This window comes from Nyctereutes procyonoides, unplaced genomic scaffold (assembly GCF_905146905.1).
Source record: "Nyctereutes procyonoides isolate TBG_1078 unplaced genomic scaffold, NYPRO_anot_genome, whole genome shotgun sequence".
Taxonomy (NCBI): Eukaryota; Metazoa; Chordata; class Mammalia; order Carnivora; family Canidae; genus Nyctereutes; species Nyctereutes procyonoides.
The window spans coordinates 73,469,434-73,490,464 of record NW_026575052.1 but is presented as its reverse complement, the minus strand read 5'-3'; the positions used below and the strand labels follow the sequence as shown (position 1 = coordinate 73,490,464).

Genomic DNA, 21,031 nt, shown 5'->3' with positions numbered 1-21,031 from the left:
TATCATTTAGCCCATTAACGTTCAGAGTAACTATTGAAAGATACGAATTTAGTGTCATCATAATACCTATTCAGTCCCTGTTTTTGTGGATTATTTCTTTGGGCTTCCTCTTTCTTTTACAGGGTCCCCCTTAATATTTCTTGCAGAGCTGGTTTGGTGGTCACATGTTCTTCCAGTTCCTGCCTATCCTGAAATCTCTTATCTCTCTGCCTATGCCAAATGAGAACCTTGCTGGATATAGCATTCTTGGATGCATGTTCTTCTCATTTAGGACACTGAATATATCCTGCCATCCCATTCTGGCCTGCCAGGTCTCTGTGGATAGGTCTGCTACTAATTTAATATTTCTCCCCATATAAGTTAAGAATCTTGTCTCTCACTGCTTAAAGGATTTTCTCTTTATCTTTGGAATTTGCAAGTTTCACTATTAAATATTGAGGTGTTGCATGGTTTTTATTGATTTGGGGGGTGACCTGTCTATCTCCTAGATCTGAATGCCTGTTTCCCTCCCCAAATTAGGGAAGTTCTCAGCTATGATTTGTTGAAATATGCTTTCTGGCCCTCTTGGTGCCCTCTGGAACCCCAATTATACATAGATTTTTCCTCCTGAGGCTGTCATTTATTTCCCTTAACCTTTCCTCAAGGTCTTTTAATTATTTTTCTCTTTTTTTCCTTGGCTTCCTTCCTTGCCATCAATTTGTCTTCTATATCACTGACTCTTTCTTTCACCTCATTAACCCTCATCATTAGGACCTCCAGTTTGGATTACATCTCATTTAATTGATCTTTAATTTCGGCCTGATTAGATCTAAACTCTGTAGTCTTGAAATCTCTTGAATCCTTTATGATTTTTTTCCAGAGCCACCAGTAGCTTTATAATTGTGCTTCTGAATTGGCCTTCTGACATCGAATTGTAATCCAAATTCTGTAACTCTGTGTGTAACTTTGTGTACTGTTTCTGATTCTTTCTTTTGTGGTGAGTTCTTCCTTATGTTCATTTTGCTCATTGCAAAAGGAGTGTATGAGTGCGCTGAATCAAGAATACCAACCACCACCTAAGTAAATTTCAGCTTAGATGATTCTTGCAGAAGCAAAAACTTCTCTCTGTAGCATTCTGGCTGTTCTCTCTTTAAATCTCAGGACAAATTCATAGGTGTTAAAGATGATTCGTAGGTGTTAAGTTGGGATCAGGTGAGTTAAAGATCCCTACTCTTCTACCATCTTGCCTCAATCCTTAGGACGGTTATTTGGAACATCAGAAGGTGATTGTAAAAAAATCACAGAAAGGAATAAATGAGTGATACTACTTAAGGGAAAATTTAAAATAAGATCAATGATGGAAGACTTAAACTACTAGGTAGTGAATCATGTCATAAAACTATAATGGTGAAATCATTATAGGAATTATACAAGAAGGAACAAAGCAATCAGTGGAAGAGTATATGATTTCAGAAGTAGATCTTAGCATATGAGTTTGTTATGTAAGAAAACAGGTAGTTTAAAACAATGGATAAAGATCTATTCAGTATGGGCATCTGGGTGGCCCAGTCAGTTAAGTGGCTGCCTTTAACACAGGTCATGATCCTAGGGTCCTGGGATCAAGCCCCTGGAGCCCAGAGTCCAAAGGTTCAAGCCCTGTGTCGGTAGGTCTGGCCCCCTGCTCAGTCGAAAGCCATCCTCTCTCCCTCTCCTTCTGCTGCTCCCCCTGTTTATGATCTCTTTCTCTCTCTCTCTTTCAAATAAATAAATAAAATCTTAAAAGAAAATAAGATCTATTCGCAATTAATCCTGAGATGCAACCATTTGTTTTAGGTGAAACTTGCATATTTAGATTTGGTTCTTCACACCGTATACTAAAATAAACGTAGAATAGATTAGAGAAGTAAAAGTAAAGAATGAAATAATGGGCAAACTAGAAGAGAGAATGACAAGCCAAATACATAATACCAAATTAGTGGAGGCCTTTCTGAGCATAAAGGCAAAGAAAGAAATATTGCAAGGTAAGTTTGAAAAACAAATATCATAATGTAAAAATACAAACTGTTGTATGATCAAAAAAAATCATATTTAGAATAGAATGGCAAATTACAGACCGGCAATACATTTAACAGAATTTCCTGCTCTTAGTTCAAAGAAGTCCTGTAAAAAAAAATAAAATAAATTTGGAAATGTACTGTTCAAAAATGTAAAAATAAAAATAGTCAGTAAACATGTTTTTAAAGTTTATCCTCACCTGTAATGGAAGAAATGCTCATTAAAGTAAGACATATCATTTTAATCCACCAAACTACAAAAAGGATAAATATTTTTATAAGAATTAAAATTATGTGGGATTCTTATACATAGGTTGAGTAAATGTTTTTTACAGCCATATAATGGAGTATATGCCATCATTAAAAATTAACTCAAGGGATATTTATGGATGTGGAAAAATGCCCAGACTATATTATTAACTGTAGAAAAGTAATCTATCACATGTTATGATTCAATTGGATTAATACATGGTATAAGCAAATATATATTAAATAAAGTCTGGGTGGGAAATAAAATTAATGATATTTTAGCATTGGGATAATATCTACTCTGCCACATGTATAAAAGTCAAAATTCTGGATTTCAGATATCAGATGACTTGAGCCCAATTTTATATTGGAAAGTCATCTACAAAGCAAATTTCCTACATTTTGCAGATAGCCATTCTTATTGGCATTAGATTATGATTCAAGCTACAACTAACATCAAGAGCTTTTATTAAGAGAAAACAGACTCATGGCACCTGGATGGTAGAGTCAGTTGGGTCAGCTCAGGTTTGGATCTCAAGGGCATGAGTTCAAGCCCTGCATTGGGCTCCACTAGGCATGGAACCTAGTTAAAACAACAACAACAACAAACTTCACATTCCTGCATATTAAATTGATGTAAAATTCATAATTTGTCCTTCAATATTGTCTCCATAATATATTACTGTGTACTTAGGCTCATCTGTCATTCTCAGACCTCTATATAATGAGTAGTTCAGGCATGAAAAATCTTGGAAAATTTTAAGATCAGATTTCTCAATTTTAGAAGAAATGGTTTTAGAAGTGAAATTATCCATCTCATGTTGGAGACCAATTGGGAATAACAAGAATGCCCTATATGGGAAATAAGATATGATTGTTTTACTAATTTTTTATTGAGAATAATTATTATAATCAATATTTTAAATTTTATGACCATTTTTCAGTTAAATGTTTTAGTATTTGAAAACAAAATAGTTTCCTCCTATCTTATAGTTCCATACTATCTATCAGCTATTTTACCCGATGATAAAATGTGTTGTTAGTTATAATTATATTATTTACCATTATAGTTGTTTCTCATCTAAAATATTTCTGATTCTTTTATAAAACATCTTTCCATTTATTTGATACTGCAGGATCATTTTTCACACTTTTGCAGACTATGACAAGAAAATGTACTAAATTAAAAATTGATTTTTCCATAAGATAACATACTCTGTTAAATACACATAAGGCTATTTAAATCATGAGACATCTTGATGAGGGATCTGCCCTAGTCTTCAGAATTTTACTGATCTTTATTTTTTACATAATAATCTAGAACAGAGGCCAGAAAACTACAGGAAGTAGACCAAATCTGACCCACTTCCTGTTTTTGTAAATAAAGTGTTATTGGAACACAGCCACACTGATTTCTTAGGAATTTGTGGCTGCCTTTGAGCTACAATGGCAGAGGTAGATAAGTAGAACAGAAGTGATAGCCTACAAAGCCTAAAATATTTACTGTCTAGTCCTTTTTCAGAAAACATTTACTGATTCCTGCTCTAGAAACTAATTCCTAACCAAGTCTTAAGATTCTGTGGTTTCTTTCCCAAATTCTCTTTTGCAGATGTTTCATCTCACTGGTGAAATGACATGTGTTTCATTGTTCAGTAAGAGATGCCTTTTATGTTTAACCCTTAATGTATGTACTTTAACACTTACCTGAATATATTATCCTGGCAAAATAAGTCATATTCTGAAACCCTTTCTATAGAACTGAGATAAGTTAGAGAAGAGATAATATTTACACTTTAATACCTTGATTAGATAGATGCTGAAAGCTAGGAAGGTATTGTCTTCTAGGCTGCCTTATTAAGTGGGGTTCACTTAACATGATTCCTTGGGGCTTTGAAATTAACACCCATTGAAACTCAGTGGAGAATAGTACAATTAATTTGAAGTACAGCTCTCCATCAGTTTGTTTTGGAATTAGATAATGCTGAGAAGAAGGGAAGAAGTTGAAAATAAAAACATGGGAAACCTCTCACAGTTAGGAGTTCAGACTTCATTGAAATTCATTTTGAATTTGAGGGCAGCCCTGGTGTCTCAGTGGCTTAGTGCTGCCTTTGGCCCAGGGAGTGATCCTGGAGACCCGGGATGGAGTCCCACATCAGGCTTCCTGCATGGAGCCTGCTTCTCCCTCTGCCTGTGTCTCTGCCTCTCTCTCTCTCTCTCTCTCTCTCTGTCTATGTGTGTCTCATGAATAAATAAATAAAAACCTTAAAAAAAAGAAAGAAACTCATTTTGAGGAATATTAACAAAACAATGTCATCTCTATAAATACTGCATAAAGATTTGGCCTATGTTCGAAAGCAACATAGATTTCCTCTCATAACATGCTATAATACTAGTTCCCAAATGTGATGATTGAGGACTTTAAGTGTAGAGCACATATCACATTAATATGGTACACAGAATCAATTCCTAAATATTTTCCAAAATGCTGTCTCTAAAATGAGAATTTCACTTACTCATTTTCAACAATTGTTGACTTGCTATACATATATTACAAATATATATAAAGGTATTAAGAACATCTGATATTTACTAAATGTTTAATACTTTATAAATTCCATTACCCTATTTTACAGATGAGGAAACAAGCTTAGATAGGAAAAATAACTTGCCTAAGATCTCATTCCTGTTTTGTGCCCAAAACAGAATTCTAACTCAAGCAGTCTGACTCTACCCTCCACCACCCCCACTTTGGGCCTTATACTCCTGACGTCTAAAGTAAGCTAAAAGCAACCAATCAGAGTGTAATGATAGATGCTGGCACTTGTTTGGGGGAGGCACTGAGAAAAGATTGCTCTCTCTTGGTCGGGGGGTGGGAAGAGACAGGCTGGAGTTGGATTGGATCTACTAATTAGAAACAAAGAAGCTATTCCAGAGATAAGTAACAGCAGGTTCAAAGGCAGAGATGAAAGAGCTCAGCACATTTAGGCATGGGCACTAAAGGGGCATTAGAACAGGTTGTAGAGGATGGACAGGAGGAGTGGAGGGGCACTGCCATGTTGACATTTCATACACGAAGTCAGTGGTGAATCTTCAGGAATCACCTGGGGTGGCTTGTTTGCAATGAAAATTGCTGGACGCAAACTGCCGGAGAATCTTATTCAGCTACATTCATGAATTTGCTTTCAACAGGAATACTAGGTGATTCCAGGGTAGGAGAGAGCCTCTCTGCTCACAGTGTTAAGAATGTCAGGAAATCGGGCAGTCCCGCTGGCTCAGCGGTTTAGCGCCACCTTCGGCCCAGGGCGTGATCCTGAAGACCCGAGATCGAGTCCCACGTCTCTGCCTGTGTCTCTGCCTCTCTCTCTGTGTGTGTGTGTGTCTCTCATGAATAAATAAATAAAATCTTAAAAAAAAAAAAAGAATGTCAGGAAATCAATATGCTGGAGCATGATATGGCTAATATCATTGGGTTTTAGAAAAAACAATGCAGCGGCTCAATGGAGAGAGGAAGGTGTTCTTAAAGGGGATTTTTGGTATTTTAAAATTCAGAGATAATAGAAAGGTGATTTTTCTTAGTAACACTAAGAAACACTTTCTTGTGTCTTTGTAACACACACACACAAATACACAACCTTTTGTTTATAATTGCTTTCAGATCTGTAATATAGATTACTAGGTTAGAAAGAAAACTAAAATTCACATGACATGTCTGGTCATGTGAATTTTCTAAGGCACTGTACGTTACCAAAATGCATTACTTTTTCAAATCAAATGTTTTCATGTTCTACCATTCTCAATCCTTCGTACCCTAGCAATTAGTAAACTGAAAATCAGTTAATAGGGAATCAGTTGTGAATAAATGGATGAATTACTTAATTGAATCACATATTTCCAGTGGAACCTAATTTCATACAATATAACTGTGGGTTTATTTAATAAATCAAGCAAAATGCACTTTCTGTATTTTTCCTGGGATTAATTTAACATTTTTTTAAAGATTTTATTTATTTATTCATGAGAGACAGAGACAGAAAGAAAGAGGCAGCGACACAGGCAGAGGGAGAAGCAGGCTCCATGCAGGGAGCCTGATGCGGGATTCAATCCCAGGTCTCCAGGATCAGGCCCTGGGCTGAAGGTGGCGCTAAACCACTGAGCCACCTGAGCTGCCCTAATATAACAATTTAAAGGACTAATTAGTTAAGATGAAATTTTGACTGACCCGTAAATTTAAGATACGGTACTGTCTTGTTAAATATAAGATAAAGGTTATTAATTCCCACTGACTCTGAATATATCTGGAATAGAGTAAGTGAAGACAAACCGCACTTTAAAAATTATCTGTTCCATTTATTTACTTGTAGCTCTCAAAATGACTTGTGATCAGGTGACTCCCAAAATATACTTTTTTAGAAAATTGATATATCCTCAGGGCAAAAGGAAATGTCAATACATTTTTCAATATTTAAACAAACTTGAAAGGAAAAAAGGAGAAGAGGGAATAGCCATCTAACTCCTCTGGAATTAAACAAGCTTCAAATGTCAGAATCTCTGGGTAACCAGAGATGATGGCCTTGATCAACTGGGGATTCTCACACTTGGGATGCCAGATCACACACTGATGTTTATTCCACACTTAAGTTTATTCAACACAGATGGTAGGCATAAAACAGCAGAGCTCTAATGGATCATGTTCGGGCAAAATGATAGATACAGTCTTCTTTGTTGACAGTAGAGATGTTTTCACATTCCACTTGAATTAAATTATGCTCATCCATGCCATGGTACATAATCTCTGGCAAGGATTCTTAGAAAAAGTCATCATGTAGACTCGTTCATTGCAAAACAAATTTTAAAAAAAAGTTGCAAAGTAAGACTATAAGAAAACATAAGGCAAAGTTGAATGACCTCCATTAATTGTGAAAAACATATAGGTATTTATATTAATATTTATCAGTATGGATTAATGTACCATATATAAATATATACCTAGATGTAAAATTCAGGAGTTATACAAATCCTTAATTTTAACAGACTAGCAAACATTTTTTTGAATTTCCAACATGAAACAGAAATTATGTGTGAGATATACTAAGTATGATTTTATATGATATCAGCCCTAACTTTAAAATGTTCACAATCAAGTTTCATAAATAAGACATAAGTACATGAAGTTTTATATAAAAGGGAAAAGTTAAATAGTAAAATAAGATGTGATCACAGCAATTATGAAGCATTATCAGGATGGACTCTGATAATAATTGCTGGGTCTTAAAATAATAAATGGACTATAGCTGGGTAGAGAAAGAAGGCAGAAAATTTTTCCAATCAAGGAAGAAAGTAGAACTAAACAAAATCTTATTAACCCAGTGCTTGCTGAATTAGACCTTTTAGGGATGACCTAAGCATAGTGCTGTTAGGGGTTCATAAGAACACATTCAGGTACACTGGTTAACCAGAAGGACACACAGAACTCCCCAAAAGCTCTTATACTCAAGGTTGCCATTTGTTATAGCAAAAGGATACAGATTAAAATCAGTAAAGGTGAAAAATACATACGTATGGTAGAGTCCACAAGAGACCAAACACAAGCTTCCAGTTGTCTTCTCCCAGTGGAGTTATACAGACAGCACTTAAGTCCCCCAGCAGCAATTCGTGAAAACACACACCAAGTGTTGCCAACCAGGGAAGCCTACCCATGATTTGGTGTCCAGGGTTTTTATTGAGGGTCAGGCAGATAAGTATGAATTTCTCTAGGACTGTTCTCATCACTAATCTTCAGCCCCTCCAAGAGGTCAAACTGATTCAGCCTGGCCCCAGTCTCCAGATGAATAAAAACATCCATTCAGCATAAAGCATCTTGTTAGCATAAACTATCTTGCAAAGCCCCAAACCCAAGATTTACAAAGACACTCTTATCAGGTGCGATATCCCAATGGCTTGGAGATTATCTCCCAGGAGCCAGAGAGAGCCAGTTTTTTCTTTAGAATGTGAGGGTTTGAACACCCCAATTCTGCTGAGTTAAACTTCTACTTCACAATAGAGAGTTTGAGTGACTACGGGTCTTAAATTAAAAAAATAATAATAATAAGGAAAACAAATAGAGATCTGAAATCCTAAAATATGATACCTGCAAAAAAATTGTCTATATCCATTTGTTCTGATGAGGAAAAAAAAAGTATGAGTAAAAAGAAAACCAACTTCATAGGATCACAATTGGCCTTATGTTTGCAAGGGGACCCAGGTGTTCTGCACAGTGTAGTGGGCATCAGTGGAATAATTTGCTGCTCTAAGTGATCCTAATAGCATGACTACCTAAGGAGTGAGTTGTTACTCACCACATTGTAAATATTTCACTGTCACTCCTGTTAACAATTCTATAAAAGAAAGTTTATGTTGTGCTAAAGAGAAAATTTGAGAATTGGCTACTTATCAATTTTTTTCTTTTTATTTCACCCTCCTCCGACCCCAACTCTGCACCCTATTACTGTCTTTTCTGAACTGCTATGTGTCATCTCTGAAGATGTTCCAGTGGATTCGATCGCCATCGGCAGGACTGGGTGGACAGCGGATGCCCTGAAGAGGTACATGTGCTTTCTCATGACAAGATTCTTGGGACCAAGCTGCCATATAGAGCTGCTACATTTAATGAAGATGACATCTAATTTAACAAAGATATCCAGCAATTATCGAGCCCTTAATATGTGCCACATGTTTATCTCAATTTAGTCTCATACCCTTCCTTGGACATGGGTGCTGTTATCACCTCCATATGACTAAGAGAAGAGGGAGAGGTGAGGGGAGATGGTGGGGACGGGGGCGTTGAGGATATCAGAGTTAGGTGTGTGGCTAGGAAATAGAACCAGAATTTGAATCTTACAAGCAAAAGGCAATTCTCTTAAACACTTACTGCTTTTCTAAGATCTCGGAAGCCATTGTTCATCCTTTTTGCTTGAGTTACAAAACCAGTGGTATGGAGGAAAAGACTGATTGCAGCAAACTAATGTAAAATAAGTTAGAAATAGTATAACATGGATACAATAACCCTGAGACAAAGGTGATGGAGACAGTGATGCAAGGACGTGATTTAAGCAGGTGTATGCAATCGCAGAAGCAATTTTATCCTGTTTAAAATTTTCTAGTGAATTGTATTTACACTGTCATTTCAGGTCCCATGAACATATCCTATTAGGGTCACAAAGAAAAGTATTTGTTTTTTTCTGCCTGTGTTAAGTTTTGGGGTGTGAATTTTTGATGAAAACTCTTAACAATTACACAAGTTTTCTCATTCAGGAAAAGCAAACGATGTGAAAGTGCTCTCTTTAAAACTATTGGGAGACCAATGGTTATTAGAGCCTTTTTTAAAAACTAAGTTCATTTATCATTTATGATGTCCTATAAATATAAATATCTTTAGAAAAACATCTTTGAGAATATACTTGATTTTTAAGTGCAGTATTGCCAATGCAGCTTTAATCAACTTTCTGACATTCGTTTGGGAGATTACAGTGATACACACTAATCTATCTATTTCACTTCACTTATAGAACAACATCATTCAAAGTGAAAATGTACTGCTGGAGAGATGGTTGTGTTTTCAGATTGATGTTTCTTTCATGTAATCATATTTACCTCAATGAAAATGTTGAAATTGAATAGCAATAGTTGGGTAAAGATCGAGAGTGTAATTCAGACATCGTAATTTTCTTGCCCACCATGAACCAAGGAAATAGAGAAGAAGCCATCATGTTTTAGACTGTCCAAAATATATCTGTGGAGAGTTTACTATATCTGGTGGAATGTGCCAAGCACTAAAATTGCAAAGAAAAAAAAAATTACCCCCTATTCCCAAGGATCTCAGAGTCAAGTATTTTCAATATTCAGTGTTCCCTTTTAATTATGTAAGATTGTCAATATTAGTGGCTTTGTGTTGAGCAATTCTGTCCTTCTAAAAGTCACTGACTCCAGTCCATCTTCTGTGCCTAAAACTAGAGTTAGATTTTCTTTCTGATCCAGTGAGATGAATTTACTCCATGAGTGCAAATCCTAATATGAGCACTTACTATAAACTGTTCTAAGCATAAATAATGTAAAAATGGAAGAAGTTTGTCCACCAGGTAGATACACCCAGAACAAAGGGCTATATTTAGAGAAGCACATGGACAGAGAGTAATTATAAGGATGTGGTGTTGGTAATTAGCATAAGGTAAGGTTTGCTTAAAGAGGAGATATTTGAGATGAAGGATAACTGGACCTAAGAAGAGAAGTGATGAGAAGTGAGATGGGTGAGGTAAACAGAGCCCCAACTATGACAAGCTGAAGGAGTTTGGACTTTACCCTAAAGACAAGGGAAGTATGGAGTTTCCTCAAAAACTAAAAATAGTACAATCATATCATCCAGCAATTCCACTTCCAGGTATTTACCAGAAGAAAATGAAACGCTAACTCAAAAATATAACAGCATCCCCATGTTGATTGCAGCATTATTTATAATAGCCAAGATATGGAAATAACCTAGGTGTCCATTGATGAATGAATGGATAAAGAAAGTGTAGTGTATGTGTATGAATGTACACAACACACACATATACATACAATGGAATATTATTTAGCCATAAAAAGAAGGAAATCTTGCCATTTGTCACAATATGGAACGATCTTGAGAGCATTATGCTAAATAAAATAAATCAGATAGAAAAGGCAAATACTGTATGATCTCATTTATTTGTGGAATCTAAACAAAACAAAAACAAAAACAAAAAAAAACCAAACTCATAGATAGAGAACAGATGAGGGGTGAGAGTGGATAGAAATTATAGGAGGGGCTCAAAAGGTGCAATCTTCCAGTTATAAAATAAATAAGTCCTAAGGATTTAATGTATAACATTGTGACTATAGTTAATAATACTTTGTCACATAATTTGAAAATTACTGAGAGTAAATCCTAAAAATTCTCATCACAACAACAACAAAAAAACTTTTTGTAATTATGATGACAGATGTAACGTAGACTTACTGCAGTAATCATTTTGCAATGTATAGAAATATCATTATGTCATGCACTTGAAACTAATATATTGCTATATGTATATCTTATATCTCAATTTGAAATATAAAAGCAAGGAAAGGATTTTAATCGTGGCTTTTTGGAAGAATCACCCAGCTATGGGTGAATAATAGGTTATGAGGCGAGAAGCCAGTAAGTCGACTATAGTAATAGCCCTGGCCAGAGATGCTGATGATCTGGCCTAAATCAGTGGGTAGGGAGTGGTGACCACAGAAGAGATGGAGGGAAGGATCAGTAGTTAGGTAGCTGAATGGAAATGAAGACTGTGAAAGTGTTTTAAAATTCTCTTTATCCTTTTCCTTCAAAAAATCTTTTTAACACTGTATAATATTAATGTAACTCTGAAACACATTGAGCAAATGAAGCCCTGTGATCATGCTACTCAATATATGAGTGAGATTACCAGGGACTATGAAACTGGCTATTAGCTCCTACTCTTTTGCATCTGTGCTCTTCCCTATTCAAAACAAACAAAACTATTCTGAATTTTTAATTTATCACTCAGGATTTTGTTTTTAACACTTATCTGTATTGGTGCCATGATGGTGATTTTTTAATTTCCATAGCAATATATTCCATGCTATTAATGTACCATTAATTCACGGGGTACCTGAATGTCTCAGTCCATTGAGCATCAGACTCTTGATTTTGGCTCAGGTCATGATCTCAGAATCGTGAGATCGAGACCCACCTCAGGCTCTGGGCTCAGTAGCAGAGCTCTGCTCTTCCACTAACTGGTTCAAAAAAATTTTTTAAATCTTTTTAAAACTATGCCATTCATTCACTTACCAAATACTTATTGTATGCCCAAGATGTCACAGGCATTTTTTTTAGGTACTAGAATGGAATTAGGGAAAAAAATTGACAATTCAAAGCAAGTTACCAAACTCTGCCTTACTAGAGGTTACATTCTCACAATCATATTTTTTTCACTCAGTCTTTGGTTTATGGACATTTGTTTCAAGATTTTTCTTCTGACAGAAGTGTCTTATGCTTATCTCCTGAATCAAATGGACACAAGTTTCTCTAATATTCCTAAGAATGGAATTAGTCATTGTGAGTTAGGTAAATGCTCAGATTTGGAAGATAATGTCAAACTATTTCCAGTTTATCCATGTTCCACTACCAGCACGATGCTGGAACTCAAACAGGCTCCCATTATTTCATGATCCCTACAACTCTGATTTTGTCAGATTTCTTCATTTCTGCAAATCTAATGGGTATAAAATGGTATCTTATCAGGAACTTCATTTGCATTTCACCAATTATCAAAGAAATTGAATGTATTTTCATATTCTTTTTGGCTTCTGTGTATCTCCTTCTGCCTTTCCTTTTCTGTGAGATGCCTCTTCATATCTTTTTGTGATTTTTCTATTGAGTAATTATCTTTCTCTTTTTATTCCAGACAGTAAATATCCATTGATAGTATGTAATAGACATTATAGGTCTGATATATAGCCACCTTATAAAACTCTCTTACTAATTTAAAAATATGTATCAAGATACTTGGTGGCTCTCTACATAAGCAATCTTATCACCTAAAAATAATGAGAGTTTTGGAAGTAATAATCTAGAAATAATAATAGTTTGGGGGCATCCCCTTCCCACTTTTGCTCTCTCTCTCTCAAATAAACAAATAAATCTTTTTACAAAATGAGAGTTTTGATTCTTACTATCCTTTATACCTTTTTATTTATTTTTGTTGTATTCTTACTTAGCTGGTATCTCCAGTTGTATGTATCTCCCCAGATTTTGTCTTCTCTTTTCATTTTCTCCATGACTTTATTTAGTTGACATCTATTATCAATCTAAGGTACCAAATCAATCAATCTTTTATTTCCTGGTTAGTTTTTGTGTATATGTATCTTCAAAATTCGTTGGAACTTGTTCATGGAATAGTACATGGGCAATTTGTGCAAATTATCTACATGTTCTCAAAAAGAATGTGTGTTTTCTAACCAATTGGGTGTCAAGTTTAGTAATGTAGTATTTAATCAGACTTTTCTCCATCCTCTTTATTTTCACCTTTTGGACTCTTTGGAGATAGTCTTGACCTTCTTATCACTTCCTTGTATCTTTTAACCTCCTCTTTTATATCATCTATTTTCTTATTTCTCTGTGTTGTCCTGGGTAGTTTCTTTAAATCAAACAAATCAACAGTAGGGATTTTCTGAAAAGGTGTTGTGGAAAAACAAGCAAAACAGGGCAAGATATCTGAATCAATTTGCCAGTTTATTAATTCTGTCTTCATCTTATTTAATCCACTATTAAACATATTCATTGAAGTAATAATGTCAAAAAGAGTATTTTTCATTTCTAAAATTTAAAGTTTATACTTTATTAAATCTGCCAAGACATTTTTCTAGTTTGTTACTAGTTCAATTTGAAATTTTATTTCTTTAAATATTTAATATATAATTTTTTATGTATCTTATATTGGATGACCACAATATCTTAAGATTTTGGTATTTTAAATATATTGTTCATTGTTTTTGCTAACTTTGTCAGTTTTCTTGTTCTTTTTGTGTCCTTTAATTAGGATTGCATTTTTATTTGATCTTATTCCATGGTAATCCCTGGGACCTGAATAGATTGTATTTTCCACCAAAGAATGTTTGATGAGAACCTGAGAGTTTTAGGGGATACCATATGTCCCTATTTAATATAGAGAGGAGATGTTTAGATTTATCTCAGCCATCTCCTGCTGGCACAAGGCTTGATCTCCTTGAAGCACTATTGGGTTTTAACATTTCTTGTCCTCTGGGCAAATCCTGCATTTTTACCCTGCTTAATGTGTATCAGACTCTTACTCTATAGCACATAGCTTTTGCTTTGTTTTGGGGGAGAGACAATAAAAATGTACCATTGGAGATTTTCTTTGCTTCCTGCAAATCCTAGTAACGATAAATTAATTTTATCCAGAATCTACTTGTTTTGTAGAAGGAGGACCATTTAGAGTCTTTAATCTGCCTTTACTGCTATAAATGAAACAAGTTCAGGATGTTACCTTAAACATTAGAGTGTTTGCTAATACTGGTCTTTGACAATAGAAACACAGGGGGAGAATAATATGTGGCAAGTTCTATTTGAGATGTATTGAATTTGAGATGTCTGTGACACCCACATGCATATGTTAAGTCAATAGATGAATATTTGGGTCAGAAATCCAAGAGAGAGATGTGTATTGTTGGTATCGATTTATGTAAATCAACATAAAGATGTGAATTGAAATCATGGTTGAAAATTGCTAGTGAGAATGCATATAGCAAAAAGATTAGTCAAGAAAGATCTATAAGAACTACGAACACATAATAGACAAAAATAAAAAGGAAATAAAGGAGTTATAGAAAGCTATCAGAATTGAAAAAAGAGGTTGAAGTGAGGCGGGAAGGAGATTGAAGGGTTGACTGAGAATATGTGTCACAGAACCCAAAACTAGAAAGTGGACAGCTATGTCACATGCTGTGAGATATGGAGAATAAAGACGATTTTGTGCATAAGGAGATATTAGAACCACCAGCATAAGAAATTTTAATAAGGTTGTATTGGATACATTTTCATAAGTGGGGGAAATGAGAGTCTGTGAAGACCAGGGCAGACCAATCTCTCTGGAAGTATGACTAAATGGAAGGAAAAGTAGAGGAACGTCAGGATGCATTGTGGAGGAGGAGGAGGACTGAGTTTTTAAAATAAGATTGGGCATGCCTCAGTGTGTGTAAGTGCTAATGGGAACAAGGCAGTAGAAAACTCAAGATTGAAAACATTGAAGAGAAAGGATGACATTAAATGAGCAAACTCACCATACCTGAGTAAGTGGGCTAAATTGGGCCAGAGTAGAGGTAGAGAGAATAGCTATAAATACTGAGACCCATCCATTATTACAGAAAGAAAGAGGGATAGGTCGGTATAGATTCAAGCAAGGATGCTGATTTGTGAAGAAATGTAGAGTTCTTGCTGATGATTCGTATCAAGGAAATAAAAGGTGAGCCCATGGGGTAATACTGGAAGAGGCATTATGGGATTATAGTTTTCAGTAGAGTGGAGAGGGTTTGAAATTGATAGGACAGGGGAACGCCTGGGTGGCTCAGTGGTTGAGCACCTCCCTTCTGCTCAGGGTGTGATCCCGGAATCCCCGATCGAGTCCCACATCAGGCTCCCTGCATGGAGCCTGCTTCTCCCTCTGCCTGTGTCTCTGCCTCTCTCTCTGTGTGTCTCTCATGAATAAATAAAATCTTTAAAAAAAAAAGGAAAAGAAAAATAAATTGATACAGTGATGGCAGAGGATACCAGCAAAGCAGGGCAGTGTTGCCAAGCATCACGGAAAGCCCGCTGAGGCCCAGGAGGTACATTTAGGAGCTCCCGGTGGTCGCAGTGGGGGTGGGGGAGGCTCGTGATTGTCCTCCAGCTGCTCCTGGCTTAGTTACAGGCAGGGAAAAGGCAGATTTTTTTTTTCTTTTTTTTTTTTTTTTTACTCCATTCGGTATTGGGGATTTTCTGAAAAGGTGTTGTGGAAAAACAAGCAAAACAAGGCAAGATATCTGAATCAATTTGCCAGTTTATTAATTCTGTCTTCATCTTATTTAATCCACTATTAAACATATTCATTGAAGTAATAATGTCAAAAAGAGTATTTTTCATTTCTAAAATTTAAAGCTTATACTTTATTAAATCTGCCAAGACATTTTTCTAGTTTGTTACTAGTTCAATTTGAAATTTTATTTCTTTAAATATTTAATATATAATTTTTTATGTATCTTATATTGGATGACCACAATATCTTAAGATTTTGGTATTTTAAATATATTGTTCATTGTTTTTGCTAACTTTGTCAGTTTTCTTGTGGTGAAAATCATTGCACTTGGGCTTCCTGTTTATTCAAAGGAGAAGCAAAAAGATATGTGGAAAGACTGTAAAGAGGACAACTGGATCTATGATCTCAAACAAAACTATCTCCATCTGCTGATGAGGTCCAGCTGTGGGGGTGATAACTGATGTGGAGTTAGCGAGGAGACCATTCGGCCACTGGGGCTGAAAAGATGTGGGCACCTATGTTTGGAGAATTGAATGACCCCTAGGATATTGGGAGTTGAAGTAAGGAGGAAACCTGTATCATATCCCATTAGTAAAAAAAGGAAGCCATCTCGGGAACTTTTTCTGAATTAGTGATTAGTGCAGTGTACTTCATTAAGGACAATAGAAGTTTAAGAACAGAATTGGTTTAGGGATGCCCGGTGGCTCAGTGATTGAGTCTGCCTTCCGCTCAGAGCATGCTCTCCAGATCTTAGGACTGAGTCCTGCATTGGTCTCCCCGCAGGGAGCCTGCTTCTCCCTCTGCCTATGTCTCTGCCTCTCTCTCTCTCTCTCTCTCTCTCTCTCTCTCTCTCTCTCTGTGTGTGTGTGTGTGTCTCTCTCATGAATAGATAAAGTTTTTAATTTTAAAAAAAGGAATTTATTTAGTAATAATTTTCAAAAGTGAGATGAGTACCGCCCAGGTGCAGACTAGTTATCTTCCACTTAAGACCTACCAACAGGATAGAGTCCTTTGAAGAACAAAGAGGTGAGGACAAACAGCAGCTTCTAAACCATAAAAGTTTGGGTGTTGGAGATCGTTGCAGCTGAAGGTCAGAGTATTTATTTTTGCAGGCTCTAAATAAAAAATAAAATATTCATCTTTTCCTGGTATCTTCAGTCTAGCTCTGCTAGGGAGAAATAAGCTAAATGATTACAGGAGAGCCATTCAATCTTTTGCTTGGCTGGTTTTGAATAGTTCATAAAAGAAAACAAAACTTTTAAATATTCTTTGAACCTGTGATGGATTATTTTTGACAGAATAAAGTAATATGAAGCATTTACCAAACTTTTAATATTTAACATTACCGGTTTGAATTGCGTTCTTTCTCCACATCCCTAACCGTGTTTTCAATCTTCTCTTTATGAACACATTTTCTTCTTGTATGAACTTCTCCCTCTTGACATCATGTCTTTTATAAATAAATTGGTATAAAATGTAGGGCAAGATAAAGAGTAATGTGAGAGGTTAACTGCAGGAATGATGAAATCCAAGTATCTGAAGGTGGAAATGCTTTGCTATATCCAGTTTTTTCCTCATCTATTTTGTATACTTTGTAAATTATTATAATCTACAAATACTGCCCTATACAAAAATAACTGCTTCCTCATCTTGATCTGAGAGCCTTTTGTGTTTTACAACCCAACTTCTTTGATGTGACTTTTTTAAATGCATGTACAATCACTCTTAAGTTGTTTTCTCATTTGTTTCTCTTATTAGTCCAAAGAGAAGATGTGTGAGAACACAGAGCCAATGGAAAGTTCTTCTCAAACCACCACAACTGTACAAGCAACAACCACAAAATTCAGGGTCTTAACGACCACCAGAAGAGCAGTGACATCCCAGCTGCCCACCAGCCTGCCCACAGAAGGTGCTCTAGATATTTTTGCTCTTTTTCTGAGGGAAGAAAAGTTGACATGTGCAGGAGTAGTTCTCTAGAAGGAAAGTAATTCTTTGGCAAATTGTATTTCTAAAGGGGAAAAGACAAAATTATTATGGAATAAAAATATGTGTTGGGATTCTTTTAATGTATAGTGCCTTTTATTAAGATTTAGCTTTTACTATGATCCTGGCTCTTTGTCCTCCCTAAAAAAGAAATAGAGATGTCCTTTTGTATTGCTAAATTTTTTTGTAACTGAATTCAACATTTCAGTCACAGGAGAGAAAGGCAAAATGCATATGGAGAAAATAGGTAATTCTATTTATACACAGTTCTAATATTTACCTTAATACAGACAATAAAATGTGTTTGTCTATAATCTATAGAGGGGCACTGTGTATGTCACAGAAATTGTCTTGAAAAACATTTCCTCTACCAGGGAAGACAAAAATACTAGAGAATACATAGGCACAACTCATGGGGGAAGAAGGTATATCAGCCAAAATATAGGCATTTATCCTGAGTCGTACCCCTAAGGAGAAAAATGAGGCTAGTTGGCCAAGAGTAAACTTTGAGGGGAAAAAATGGTCTTACTTATTTAGGGTCATAAACCTTGCTTTCATTTGAATAATAAATTAAACTTGAAAGTTTTACTTTTAATTGAAATTTAATTGGATATTGGAAAAAGTTAACTGGAATAAAGTTATAAAATGATATGAGGACAGCTGCTAAATACATTCTATTGCTTTTAAAACCAACATTATATTTTAATCTATATTATTTTGGGTTGTTTATATAGCCTGTGAAATATTTCTGTAGTTGAATCCTACCCTGTGAAAATATCCTTAAATTTGAATCTTATTCTTTAGACTAAAATATAATCACTGAAAATAAAAAAAGGCATGCTGATTTGTTCCTTTTGTTCATTATGGGCATGGTCTTTTCATATATGATTTTGGTCATATTTATTAGCAATAAATAAGCATTTAACTTTTGAAGTTAAATTTGTAAATATTGAAAGATCTATTCTAGTTAATTTGGAATTCTCTTGATCTTGATTTTTTAAAATGAATAAAGAAGGCCATAACTAGAGTTTAATTACAGTAAGTTACTTTAGAAAATTAAAAATAGTGCATTTTAAGTTAAAATTATAACTGTACTTTTCCCAAGATCTTAAAAATCTTATAATACTTTACTAAGGTTTTGATCTTAACAATCAGTAAGAAATCTTAGTACTACCTCATGTAAACTAGCACTTTGCTCTCATTGCACTGAAAATTAACTAAGATATTGAAATCTATTCCTGTTATAAAAAGGCATTAGTAGACAATTACTAGTCATCAAATTTATGCACCATTAAAAATTATTTTTGTTACAATAACTTTGAATTTCTCTTCCAGATGATACCAAGATAGCACTACATCTAAAAGATAATGGAGGTAGGAATTGATATTTTTCTTTTATTAATATCTTTAGATACTAATTAATTTCATTTGTTTAAATATGAAAAAGGATTTGTGGGCTTCTAATATAGAGTGAGGTTGTATTTCAATCTCTGTTGATATATAACATGGGAAGAATTTAATGCTTGCCTTGAAAATTGACATGGTTTCAATGGTGGAATGAAATTCGAATCTGTGTGTTTGCCTGTAAAACTGCAGGACACCAATGACCAATTATTAAGTGAAAATTTATCCACACATGTTGCTCTTCTTTTTTGCACTATTACTGAGTTTAATTGTATTTTGAGTACCTACACAGCACAGGTATCGGATCCAAATGGATCTTTTTTCCCTTTAAGTTGAATACTCAATATTCTTTATAAATAAAACTAAGAAATAGAACAATATGGAAATATACCTCATAGGCCTTTTTACCTTTTATGTGAAGCAAGGGACAAAAATTAAATATGCAAAAAGAACATTTAGGTGGTTACATACTTCACATTTTTCTAAGACAATTTACAGCTAACTATAATGGTGCTTGAAGATTAGAGGAAGAAAAGTTTTACCGAAATAAGACTGTGAATATTGCCTAATATAAAATATTGCCTAAATTTTTAAAAGTAGTTCTTTTTCTATTAAACTATCTTAGCTCATATGTGCTTCTCTATCATAGTTTCCTGGATCTTGATAGATGAGATTTTTTTTATCATTAATTGTTTATTCAACTCAAGAAGGCGAGGTGATCCTCTTCTTAGCAGCCTCTTTTGTGCAAATGTGGCCACACTGTGACATTAATCTAGACACAGTTTTACTTTTGCAGCCCCAGCTGATTTTGTTATTAAGTCAAAATGAGATTTTTTTAAGGGATTTTTTTTCTTTTAGTAACAGTAGGGAATAGTTTCTAAATTACTCAGCCTGGGATACGTAACAAATACTTCAAAACTTTGATGTTTTCTTAGGTGACTGTATGATAAGATATATATACCATATGTATATTTAAATTTCATATCAAACCATTTGAAAGATAAGCTGCTTAGCCTCTTCATATAATCATTATTACATCAATTATCCATTGCCTTAGGTCTGTCTCATAATGTTTTATTTCATTGATTCCTTACTTATTATTCTATTAATGATATAAATGGATAAGTTTACAGATGACCATTTGCAACACATATGCAAACTAGAAATAAGTTAAAATGTTAGCACTTGAGAGGACTTTAACAGTTCACCAGTTCAGAATTTCTCAGAGCAGCATGCACTTAGCTTCATGTGAACAGAAGTTTTAAACACCAAAGTAAGATATTACCTTATTTGAGGGAGAATAGTATGACATGAATAAATGGAGGAGAGGTTCCCAAGAGACCTCTGTTATATTTGTTACATTTAATTCTTAAGGTGGGTAATGGTTTCATTTCTATGCTTTCTTTTCTCTTTTTTCTAAATATTTAGAATAAATATTCTGTAATGGGTACAGAAAAATCAAAAGATTCATGTGAATAAATAGCTATGAGATACTCTGGATGAAAGGAAATTAAAGAAGTTTCTTTCCTGTTCAAACTTTTAATGTTCGTTTGTTTATTCATTCATTAATTCCTGCCAAATGCCTAAATGCAGGACACTGTTACATGCTTGGAGCCATCATAAGTGAACAAAACTTAGCTAAATCCCCTGCTTTAAAGGAGCATATATTCTAAAGAAACTTCAAAATAATGATAAAGATTTAGTATCTGGCATTTCTTGACAATTTGGTCATAAAACCTTTCTATAAGTTTCATCTTGTGGACTTAA

General features: G+C 34.8%; 1 protein-coding gene across 2 annotated transcripts in view; it reads left to right on the top strand.

The window, feature by feature from the left end:
• The window catches only part of PLXDC2 (plexin domain containing 2), a 455,308-nt gene that overhangs the window by 369,430 nt on the left and 64,847 nt on the right, over window positions 1–21,031 (top strand). For both annotated transcript variants that reach the window (XM_055331385.1, XM_055331384.1), the window contains exons 10-12: window positions 8,803–8,863; window positions 17,636–17,786; window positions 19,196–19,234. In XM_055331385.1, the coding sequence (XP_055187360.1) occupies window positions 8,803–8,863; window positions 17,636–17,786; window positions 19,196–19,234 (251 nt within the window). The remainder of the gene's footprint in view (window positions 1–8,802; window positions 8,864–17,635; window positions 17,787–19,195; window positions 19,235–21,031) is intronic.